Below are 11,877 nucleotides of genomic sequence, written 5' to 3'. Positions count from 1 at the left end.
GCTGAACCTGGCCAGGGTCAGTAGTGTGTTCACTGTTTCATGGGGTTGGATCCCATCAATGACTGGGGGCAGAGCCTTGGGGACCTTCCCTACTCACTGAGCCTGTCCACTCAGACAGAAGCCTGGAATTCCGGACAATGTGGGAGGAGTTCGAGCCTTCATCCCATCACCCAGAAGATCCCTGGAGTTCTTACTATAAACCTCCCCTCCACACCTACACACATCTGCCCAGGGTCCTGCCGGCAGCACATATCTGCAGTTTGATTTCGCACAAGTACATAAGAACACACACACACACACAAGCACACACACACACACACACTCACTCTTCACTTTGTCCTGCAGCCTCTGGAATGATACCTTCAGGGCCGGAAAATCACTACCTCCTCAAGCAACTGCTTTCATCCTTGGATAATCCCAGGGGTGAACGCGCTCCCTCTCTACACAGGGTCAAAATTCACCTCCCTCCATCATTCCCCCCTTTTAACTTAGAACGAGTTTAGAAACGTAAGTAAGCATTAAATAAAGAAACAAACACGAGGACAGAAACCCCACAACCCTCTTAGATTTTCTCCTGGCCTTGAGAGCCTGCAGCTGCCTGTGGCCGGTTGCCCAGCTGAGGTCCGCCTGGCTTTGCACAGGAAGGGAGGTGAGTGTGGATCCCGGATCCCAGTCCTCACCCCAGAGCAGCCTGCTGGGAGCTTTCTAGGGCCTGCTGGACGCCTAAAGGTGCCAAGCCCATAAGCTTAGCTGGATTTTGGCCCCGACGCAGATCTGTCCATGGGAAGAGTTCAGGGTCATTGTGTAATCGTCAGAGGCCTTGCCTAGGTTCTCTGCTGCTGTCCTGTGACCCTGCTGACGTTCCGGGAACGCTCAGGCCACGTGAGGGGAGGAACAACTGCCTGGAACTTTGATCGGCGCCAGGGCTGCTGGGTTCACGCTGACCACTCACCACACCAGAGGAAGAGCCAGGGCAGCCGGTCCCCACCTGTCAGCCCCTCACGGTAGGTCTCCTGGGGTCACTACAGGGCTCCGGGGTCTGTGGGGATGTGGGAGGAATCTGGTCTGGGGTCCCAGCTCGGGGACAGGAGATGGAGTGGCCACCTGTCCCAGATTTCAGAGCATGTCCCCAGCTCCAGGCAGGCTGTACCTTCCGTGTCCCCCTGCCCGGGCAGGAGAAGCCCCTGAAGTACTCAGGCAGAGGGGGTGCTGGGCTGGGGCTGTAGGCAGGTCATGGTGGGGGATTCTGAGATGAAGGGGACCCGGTCCCTGTGCTCAGAGAGCTTCTAGTGAATGGGGGGATAAAGTAATGTGACCATGTGTCTAGGCTTTCCTGGTTCTACCTCATTTATGCCTGTCATCCTGGCATAGTTATCAACAGCTCCCCTTTTATTCTCAGAAGCGTCCTGGCTTGGATGATAAAGTAGGAATAAAACATGTATGTGGCTACCTTTTAGCAAACATTTATTATTTGCCAGGCACTGCATTAAGTGCTTTATTATTTACCATCTCATCTAGCATATTTATCATCCAGCTGAGTGCTAATTTTAAGAAGGGATGGGGTTATAACCAGGTATTAGGAAACTGAGGCTCAGAGATGGAGTGACCTGCCCATCCCACACAGTGAGTAGATAGCGGTGTCAGAATGTAAACCCAGGACGTAGGGCTGACAGAGCCCTGATCCGTGAAGCAGAATGAAGAGTAAGACCCTGCAGACAGGCTCACGAGAGCCACAGGTACGTTCCGTTCAATTCAGCACCCAGGGCCTGAACACCGCTGTGCGCTCAGCCCTGGCCAGGTGCTGGGGTGCGCGGCCACGGAGGAGATGCCGCGGTCGCAGGACCCCCGCCCCCCGGGGGCCGCTAGCCAGGTGGTGCAGCTGACGAGAAGGCAGAGCGGCAGGACCCACGCGTTCAACAGAAGACAAGGAGGCACAGTCAAGGAAGGCTTCCCAGAGGGAGTGGGACTTGGGCTAGCCTGGCGGGTAGGGAGAAGGGGGACGGGTAGCAGCAGGGACGGGTCAGCACAGGCATTCCAGTGAAAGGGGCTGTGTAAGCGAGGGCGGGGGGGGGGGCCCATGGGGAGCATTTGGAGAAAGGACAGTGCCCGCTTCACAGGATGTTTCAGAATAGTCGTTCCCTTCAAGAAGCTATATGACAGGGGCTTCCCTGGTGGCGCAGTGGTTAAGAATCCGCCTGCCAATGCAGGGGACACGGGTTCAAGCCCTGGTCCGGGAAGATCCCACGCGCCGCGGAGCAACGAAGCCCGTGCGCCACAACTACTGAGCCCGCGTGCTGCAACTACTGAAGCCCACGTGCCCAGAGCCCAGAGCCTGTGCTCTGCAACAAGAGAAGCCACTGCATGAGAAGCCCGCACACCGCAACAAAGAGTAGCCTCCACTCTTGGCAGCTAGAGAGAGCCCGAGTGCAGCAACGAAGACCCAATGCAGCCAAAATAAATAAACAAACAAACACATAAATAAATAAAAGGAGCTATGACAGCGGATTGACATGTTTCCTTGAGCCTCTGCAATGTAATTGCAAAGAAGGAGAAGAATCAAGGAAGCATTTATTATGGACTTGGAACTGTGCTGCGTGTTTTCCATGATTTTTTAAAAAATTTTTAAATTTTTTTGGCCGTGGGATCTTAGCTCCCCCACTAGGGATCGAGCCCATGGCCCCTGCCTTGGAAGCGTGGCTTCCTAACCACTGGACCACCAGGGACGTCCCTACATTTTTTTTATAATAACTTTCAACCTTATTACAATAGCGACACGTATTTATTATTTTTAAGGGTTGAAAATATATGATTAAGCCCAAGGAAAGAGTTAAAATCGCCTGCAATTAATTCTATTCTTCAGAGATAACCACTGCAAATATTTTGGGTATAGTCTGAAACTCTCTAAGGGGCCATCAAGAGTCACTTCAGTAGCATAAACTCAGGTGTGGGTTGAAAGGGGCTTCTTATGAATCACAAAAGGCGCTCCTCTCTGGTCACTCAGGATATTCCAAGGGCTTTCGGAGCTCCGTTCCAGGAACCATGATGAAGACCAACTATAGACTCATTATATCGGAGTATCATAACCCCCGTGGCTAGTCATCTCATTTAATTGCCACAGTAACCCCAACATGCTATAATTCAGGCGCTGCTCATTATTACCGCGACGGTACTCTATGTACAAGTGCAGAAACGGGCTCTGAGGGATTACGTTACTGCTTGGGACACCCTGGGCTGGGGAGGGCAGGCTGGCTGGGGAGGGGGCCCAGCCCGGGTCCCGCTGCCTCAGCTACTTGGCTTCTTTCCTTGGTTGAGGAGAAAGGAGGCTGGGGTCCCGGGGAGCTGGAGGAAGCAGTCAGGGGCTCTGGATGAGCCCTGGAAGCCCCTCGTCCCGCTCCCAGAGGTGCTGGAGCCTGAGGGGCACAATCCAGCCACGTTGGTGAGACGGACTCCGGTGTAGACACCCCAGGTCAAGGGACAAGTGCCCCTGGGGGTGTCGGGCCGGGCTCTGGGCTCTCAGCACCCTCGGGAAGGAGAGAGGGTTGGCTCTGTGGTGGATGACAGATGGGCGTGTGGGACACACGGAAATGCACCAACCCAAAAGCATTTTGAGAGGAGGAACGAGTCCATTCGCAGCCAGTCACCTCCCTCCACACCCCAGCCCCCCAAAGCCAGACTCCCTCAGCTTGCTGAAGGCGTGGAACATTTATTGTGGCTATTTGCTGGTCTCTGTGCAAATGCAGAGGTAGTTTCTCAGATGACAAGCTGAAATCTTCTGGCTGCGCCCCCCCTCCCCCCCATCCCCTCTGGTGCCAGCCTCCACGGTCCCTAGGCAGGGATGCTGCCTGTCTCCAGAGCCCCTGGTGACCTGCTCTGGTCTGGAGAGGGGCTTGGGCAAGGGGCCCACATCCAGGGCATCCTGGCCACATCAGAAGCTGAGCTCCACTAAACCAAGGACAACACAACAACTCATTCCCCTTGGCTGGGAGGAACGCGCCAGAAAGCGCTGCAGAGAGGCCTCTCGCTGGCCCGTAAACGAAGTGCTTAGATGGGCTCATTGGTTTTTCCTTAGCTGACTCCCGTGCCGACCTCACAGCAGAGCTGCGGCTGGTCTGGACTCAGGTTGCTGAACACTCTCTGTGTACGCGGCTCTGGGTTTGGAGCTTTCAATGCATTTTCTCATTCAACCCTCAGAACCACCCCACGAGGAAGGTAATATTGAAGCTTGCTCTTTGGAAGATGAGAAAATCAAAGCACAGAGAGGTTGAGGAATTCAGCCAAGGTCACACAGCTAATAAGGGGCGGAGACAAGATTTGATCCCGGACTGTCTGACACCAGAGCACAAACGCTTAGCCATGGTAGAGTGATACGAGAGTGAGTCTTGGGCTGGGAGCGGGACGTTTGGAAACGATCAGGGTTCCTCACTCTCACTGTGAGTACCACCTACCACTTCCTTTGGCCCAGTGGACTGGGGCCAGAGGGTCTTGCCCTGAACTTTAGAGGCCCTGTTCTGGGTCCCTCCTACCATGACACTCCCAAGGGCTGAGGAGTTTGCCTGGTCCAAGGGGCATGGCCATCTGGAGGATGTGCCCCCTTTTAAACCCTGCTTCAGGCACTCAGGACCCAGGGCTTGTGTGGGGTGCCTCCCCAGGTCTGTCTTCCCTAGGCTGACCCTGTCACAGAAGTACATTCCCTTAGGCTTCCGGGGAGCTGTTGGTGGGGTCTTTATTCACAGTACTGGAGAGAGTCTGCTGGGAAGAGAAGGGGTCCCTTGTGTGTGTTCACCTTGGGTCCTGGAAACGTGAGGATGGGTCTTCCTGTTCCAGAAGCCTTGTGGTATCGCTGCAAGCACCTTGCTGAGAGCTCAGGCCATCAGGACTGGTCTCAGCCCCATACTTCCTGGCCGTGTGCCCGTGGACCCGTCGCTGCAGCTCTGGGAACCCCAGCGTCCCTGGTGTGGGAATTTCTTGATTTGCTCTGAGGATCAAGAGGTAGGTGTGAGAGCTTTGGGACCTGCCAGGTGGACCTGCCCCCGGCTCTGCTCCCGCATCAGAGTCTTCCCCCCCCACCTCCCCCACCGGCCACGGCCCGAGCCTAAGCTGACTCGTCTACACTTGATTTTCTGTGCCGCTGATGCTGTTTTGACTCAGGTCCTGAATTCTCCAGTTCAGTCCTCTGTTGGAAAATTCTAAAGCATATTATTTCCAAGTGACAGTGGGTTAGAAGTTAGAGGCACGTCGGGGGGCAGGTGAAGCACAGTCTCCCCACAAGGCCTTTCCTTTTACCTGTGCCTCCCGCTTTGGTCCCAGCTCTCCCAGCAGGAGCGATCAGGGAAACCAGGAGATCTGGGTTCTCACCCAGGCCCCACTGCGGACACTGCCTGGCCCTGCTCTCTCAGTGAGGCTGGCCATGTTCCTTCTAGTGGGATTCCTTCTGGAAACTGCCTTTGAGAACCAAGGACCAGAAGGGTTAGCAGGAAGGGGACCGGCACGTAGAGAATATCACGGCATGTCACAAATAGGAGTTGCTCCTCTCTTGCTCTCAGCGGGGGAGGGGGAGGGAGGGCTCAAGGCCATGCTCACGCTTGGCCGCGGTCATTCACTCCAGGCTGGGATCCTTCCAGGGAGGGCCCGCGCGGCCTCTCAAGCTGCTCCTCTCAGCCGCGGAGGGTTCAGTGCAGCGGACCCTATTGCGAGTCAACACGAGCCTAGAGAGGACGACATCCATCTTCTCACAGAAAGGAGAGCTGTGAGAACCCGTCACTTGGAGGATGCTGCCAGGTGCTGCGATAGAGACACATACCAGGAGTCAGGGAAGGCGTCTGTCAGGATCCCCAGGGGTTTCGTGTAGGAGCCGAGGAGCAGCCCAGGTGGCAGGTATCGGGGAGGGGGCCCATGGCTACCTCGTCCTCCTTCAGCCCTCTTCTTCTTCTCTGTATTCTGTGCATGCAATCCCAAGAGAACACGGTCTCACGCTAAAGCTGGACTCTGTAATTCTGGTCTAGGGGGTGGTAGGACCAGGAGGCGTGTCCCTTTCCCTCGTGTGTCCTGCGTGGCAGGCAGGCAGGCGCCGTCCCTGTGAGAGGCCTTCCCAGCCACAGTGTGAGATCTACCTCCCGTGACTTACCTATGTGGCCGTCAGAGGAGCCTCAAGGGAGCGGCAGCGCTTTCTCAGGGAGAAAGTGTTCCTTCTCTATCGATTGGGCAGAAAACTTCTTGGGAAAACGGAGAGTTGTTGAGTGTCTGAATGGGAAGAGGGTACAGGGGGCTTTTTCTAAGCTCTCTGCTGGCACGTGGAGCCCTCCTGCCGAGGCCGAATCTTGCGATAGTGGAGGCAGCCGGCAGAGGGGGTTTGGGGCCAGGATTCCCCAACAGGGAGCCAACGAGGTCTTGCTGAGGACCCGTAAATTGTGAGAGGATTTTCTCTTTCCTTCTGCCTTTCCTGCCTTCTGTTTGTCTTTCTTCTTACTTTCTTAAAAGCTAAATATATCCTATCTAAAGGGCATTTTGTCCTTCCTACTTTTTTGATGTTGGAAGAATCTTTTCTGTAATGATGGTGGTTCGCAACCTTCAACAATGGTTAACATAATTTATTACTTGCTCACACGATGTCAGACACTGTTCTAAAACCTTTACCTGTATTTACTCATTTAACCCTCCAATTACCCCAACATGTCATTATCCTCATTTTACAACTAAGGAAGTTGAAGCACACGTCCAAGTTCACATAGATAGAACGTGATGGAGCTGGGATTCCAACTCGTGGAGCTTAAACCTCTACAAGCCGTGTAAATGAAGACGTGGGCGGGAGCAGTAGTGACTCCCTAATGGGACAATTAAGCCCCCCTTGGTCTTGTCAGGTGGGAATGTGAGCTCAATCCCTCTAAGTCATCCTGAAATCTGGAAAGGTTTAATGGGATATTTCTCAGTTTCTATTTACATGCTGGCTAGTGGTTCATACATAAAAAAGATTGAGTGCTAAGTAAAGCATGCGTGTAAGCTATGTCACCAATTCGTGACCTGTGGGTGGATGCTGGCATTAATAAAAAAATCTTAATATTTAGTAAACTAAAAACCTGGTCCCCTTCCCTTATTTAAAACAAAACTCCCCAAGCAAAACCTGTTGGGTCTGTGGATTCCCTGCATCTGGGACCCTCCTGTCCAATGTTGGAAAGTTCTGTAGGCTCCAAGGTGGTGATGGTGGGGGGGAAGGGGAGCATTCTGGCAGCGGTGCTGAAGAGAAGGTGGACTCATTTCAAGATAAGAGCCCGTCTTATCTCTGTGGCTGCTCTCAGCCTCAGTGGTGCAAAGAGCAGATGGTAAGATCTCCTCATAATTAGGCTCTGAAATATGCTGAGATTTGAAAACTCAGGAAGGGTTACGGTTTAAGAACTTCCAACTCAGGCATAATCTGCCCATATTTGATGTATTATCTTAAAAGTCCCACGGTCCCCGTGGTCTCCTTTTATACCCCTCTTCCATGCCTTTCGGTCTCGTTCCCACCTCTTCCTCCAATCTGGAAAGAACACGTCAAGTCCATGAGACCAGGGTCTTGGTCCTGCTACCAACCTGCAGGGTGACTGTGGACAGGCCACGTGACATCCTTGCGGTCAGAAGGTTAGAGCTGACCTTGCAAGGCTGTGGTCCCACTGCCCTCGCAAGGCTGCTGTGAGACGGTATGAAAACAACTATTAAAAACATAAACTAGCTCCCCGTCTCCTGGCTCTCCACCGGTGTATTGGTCACCGGGCTGCCTGCCCTTGATGAAGGTGCCACTTCTGTTTTCTCTTCCCCCTCGGATCTAGGAGATGCTGCCCGGAGCCTGGCTGCGCTGGGCCTGCCTTCTGCTCCTGGCCACGCCCACCCTGCCCTGCCCCAAGGGCTGTGACTGCTTCAGCCGGGAGGTGTTCTGCTCCGATGAGGAGCTGGCCGCCATCCCCCTGGACATCCCGCCACAAGCCACAGACATCATCTTTGTGGAGACCTCGTTCACCACGGTGGGGGCCAGGGCTTTCAGCGGCAGCCCCAACCTGACCAAGGTGGTCTTCCTCAACACCCAGGTGTGCCACTTTGGGCCGGATGCCTTCGGGGGGCTGCCAGGGCTGCAGGACTTGGAGATCACTGGCGGTACCTTCTCCAACCTCAGCGCTGACATCTTCTCCGGCCTGACCTTTCTGGGCAAGTTCACCCTCAACTTCAACAGGCTGGAGGCTCTGCCCGAGGGCCTCTTCCAGCACATGGGCGCCCTGGAGTCCCTCCAGCTGCAGGGCAACCGGCTCCAGATCCTGCCCGGGAGGCTCTTCCAGCCTCTGAGACGTCTGAAGACCCTCAACCTCGCGCAGAACCTCCTGGCCCAGCTTCCCGAGGAGCTGTTCCACCCCCTGGGCAGCCTGCAGACCCTGAAGCTGAGCAGCAACGCGCTGGCCAGCCTGCCCCAGGGGCTGTTCAGCCACCTGGGCAGCCTGCAGGAGCTCTTCCTGGACGGCAACTCCATCTCTGAGCTGCCCTCGGAAGTGTTTGCCGGGCTCTCCCACCTGGAGAAGCTGTGGCTGCCCCACAACGCCATCAGCCACCTGCCCCGGTGTGTCTTCTCCTCCCTGGGCAAGCTGGCCTTCCTGAACTTGCAGGGCAACGCGCTGCGGACACTGCCCTCTGGCCTCTTCGCCCATTCCCCGGGCCTGGTCAGCCTGTCCCTGTCCCACAACCAGCTGGAGACCGTCCCCGAGGATGCCTTTGCCAATCTCTCCAGCCTCGGGTCCCTCACACTCTCACACAACGCCCTCACCCATCTCCCGGCCGGCGTCTTCAAGGGCCTCGAGGGGCTGGTCAACCTCTACCTGGGCAGCAACAACTTGACGGCCCTGCACCCCGCCCTCTTCCAGAACCTGTCCAAGCTCGAGCTGCTCAGCCTCTCCAGGAACCTGCTGACCACGCTCCCCGGGGGCATCTTCGACACCAACTACAACCTGTTTAACCTGGCCCTGCACGGCAACCCCTGGAGGTGTGACTGCCACCTGGGCTACCTCTTCCAGTGGCTGCACCAGTACAGCGACCGGCTCTTCAACATCCAGACCTACTGCGCCGGCCCCGCCTACCTGAAGGGCCAGGTGCTGCCCGCACTGAGGGAGGAGCAGCTGGTGTGCCCCATCACCCGGGACCACCTGGGCTTCCAGGCCCCGGGGGCAGAGGACAGGGAGCCGGGGGGTGGCTGGGACCTGGCTGCGGAGGAGGGGGCCACCCGGAGCCGGTGCACCTACAGCAACCCCGAGGGCACCGTGGTGCTGGCTTGTGACCAGGCCCGGTGTCGCTGGCTGAACGTCCAGCTGTCCCCCAGGCAGGGCTCGGGCTCCCCGGGCCTCATGCTCAATGCCAGTCGGGAGTGGGACCTGAAGTCCAGCTGTGGCTCTGTGAGGGTCACTGTGTCCATCAGGGCTCTGGCAGGGGAGCCCTAGGTGCGGGCTGATGGGCCGGGAGCCTGGGCAGACAGCCTCCGGGCCCAACCAGGCAAGAGACGGTGACGGGAGCTGCAGCTCTGGTTGTTCAGATGCGAGGGATGGAGTTGCATCTCCAAGGTGGACGAGGGGGAGGCGGCCGTTCCACCACCCAGAGTCTCTCCCTCCTCCTCCATCACCCTCGTCTGAGTCTGAGACCTAACAGCGCCTTCCTTAAGCTTTGCAAAGCACCCGTGAGAGCTGCATTGTGGTCCGGAGAATAAAATAACACCACTGCCCAGTGTTTTTCCTCTTGTTTAATAACCACCCCAGTCTCATCCTCTCCCCGAGACATTGTCTTACCAGTGTTCCGTTTCCACACAATGGAGGCCTCCCTCTCTTGACATCCAGTTCAAGAGCCAATGTCTGTTTCTAGTTCTCTGTCTGGAAATGTGCTTTTAATTGATAAAGAGGAAAAAGGGAGAGGATAAAAGCAGAGGTGACCAGAGGAGGAGCGGCAGGGGTCCGACTCCGCGTGCAGGGACTCATGCCGTGTGCGCCGGCCTCCAGCGCGTCCAGGAGAAATCAGGTGACGGCGGCCTCGGGAGGGGAAACACCTTACCTGGTCAGCCGACAGGATGGCTGCTCCCCGAGGAGGGGGGGAGCACAGGGAGCCGGATGGGCTGGGACGGACGCCCTTCAACGCGAAGTGTCTGCCTCTGTGGGCCGCGCACTCACTGAAATGGTCCCCCCTGGTTCTGGGAACACCACCCTCTTACCCAAGCCCGGCTTCTCTCCCAGTTTTCCCCAGTCACCCCTCGCAGGCTGGTCACCTCAGGGGTGGGCTGTCATCCGGGCTCCCTGGGGCATCCCCCTTGGGGTCAGATGCCACCTCTACACGGATGACCTCAGATCTCCATCTTAGGCTCCGGTTTTTGGCTCCATGAAGACATATCTCTCTGCTCAGCGACGTGTGTTCTATCATGACAGCCACAGACATGTCTAAACCAGACTGCGTCCCCAGCTCCTCCTGGATCCCACCCAGCACGTTGCCGAGCCCGGGAGCTGGGCGTGGTCTCCAATCTCTCCTCCCCTTAGTCCTCATGGCCAACCAGTCCCTGAGCGCTTCCGGGTGTCCCTCTGTCCGTTTCTCCTCTCCCGTCCCCAGCTCAGGGAAGCTCTTTGTCTCCCTGGGCTGAACCATGGCCCAGCCCCCTCCTTGGTTTCCCCGCCTGCAGTGTGGACTGGCCTGGGCGGAGTGCTGGGGTTGGGAGAAATAAATCAGATGTATAGCAGGCCCTCCAGGAGCTCACGGTCTGGTGGGAGAGATCGGACAAGGGTGCATGGGATGAAAACACAAGCATGACGGGGTGGGCGCTGAGCAGGTGCTGCGGAGCTCAGGGGAGGTGGAGGTCCGGGCGAGCGCAGGCCTCAGGAAGCTGCCTTTGGTCCGTGGGCCTTGAGATGGTGCAAGAAAAGTGTGAGCCAAGGGATGGAGAGAGGCAAGTGGGTGCGGTCAGGGCTGTGGCCTCTGGAACAGGCTACTGGTGGGAGAGGACACGGGGAGGTAAGTAAAGCTGGAAAGCTCGCTGGAGCCTTGAAGGGCCCAGGAAGGCGTATGCACATCCATTAAGGATGCCCAGCCGTTGCTGAAGAACTTCATGCAGAGGGGGGCCACGCTTCTGTGAGGTTTGTGGAGAGCAAGAGGCAGGGAAGATGACGAGGACCCTCGCCTGGCTTGAGCTGAGAGCCACAGGGGCCAGGGAACCAAGGAAACAGAATGAAGTTTTCAGCATCTGAGGAGTACATAGACAGATGGATTAAAAGGCTGAGATGCGAATTACAGAAATGCAAACTCAAGCAATACAGGTATCACCTTGTACCTGTTAATCCCATGGAAATTAGAAAACTGGATCACGCCCAGTGTGGGCGCAGGGAAGCCTCCCCCAGGTACCGCTCCTCCGAGGACACGAACAAGCCTGAGGCAAAGAAAGGGTTTGGTGAGGGGGTCAGGGGTCCTGTGGGTGGGGCTGGATGATGGGGGAAAAGGGATAAACCTGGGGTGACTCAGTGTTCTCTCCTGGGAGGCGGGGAGGACAGTGAGGCCATCGACCAAGAGCAGGGGCATTTTTGGGGGAAAAAAGGAGCAGGACTTCCTTAGATAAGGAAGTACAATTTCACCTTGTGTCCAGTGATGCCGTTTTAAAAAGACACACTTCCTGGGAGTCACACCAATTAAATTCTGAGGTGACAGAAGGTCGTTTGGCAGATTTGCCAAAAGAATAGACTTTCTCCCAAATTCACTTGGTCAGCTCCCAAAAGCATCTGGTTTAAGAATAATCCTGACCAGTTCCTCCAAGGCTGGGGAACGTTGCTTCCCCAGAAAGGAGGAGGCCCTGAGCGACTGAGGGTCCCGTGATGCTGGCCCCCAAGGCTTGTGCTTTCATGG

The 11,877-nt window shown here is 56.2% G+C and overlaps 1 protein-coding gene across 3 annotated transcripts; it reads left to right on the top strand.

Moving 5' to 3' along the window:
* The first annotated feature begins 908 nt into the window (after positions 1–908).
* On the top strand, positions 909–9,737 carry CPN2 (carboxypeptidase N subunit 2). 3 transcript variants are annotated; one of them, XM_057739127.1, is made up of 2 exons: positions 909–1,004; positions 7,803–9,737. In XM_057739127.1, the coding sequence occupies exon 2, from the start codon at positions 7,806–7,808 to the stop codon at positions 9,447–9,449; it is 1,644 nt and encodes a 547-aa protein (XP_057595110.1). In that variant the 5' UTR covers positions 909–1,004; positions 7,803–7,805; the 3' UTR covers positions 9,450–9,737. The 3 variants fall into 3 exon arrangements, 2 of the variants coding, with proteins under 2 accessions (XP_057595110.1, XP_057595109.1); XR_009054320.1 differs by lacking the exon at positions 7,803–9,737 and adding an exon at positions 4,192–4,254 and having other exon boundaries at positions 932–1,004; XM_057739126.1 differs by lacking the exon at positions 909–1,004 and adding an exon at positions 4,876–4,989.
* Positions 9,738–11,877: the final 2,140 nt, after the last annotated feature.

This window comes from Hippopotamus amphibius, chromosome 6 (genome assembly GCF_030028045.1).
Source record: "Hippopotamus amphibius kiboko isolate mHipAmp2 chromosome 6, mHipAmp2.hap2, whole genome shotgun sequence".
Taxonomy (NCBI): domain Eukaryota; kingdom Metazoa; phylum Chordata; class Mammalia; order Artiodactyla; family Hippopotamidae; genus Hippopotamus; species Hippopotamus amphibius.
This window is presented reverse-complemented; position numbering and strand designations above follow the sequence as displayed.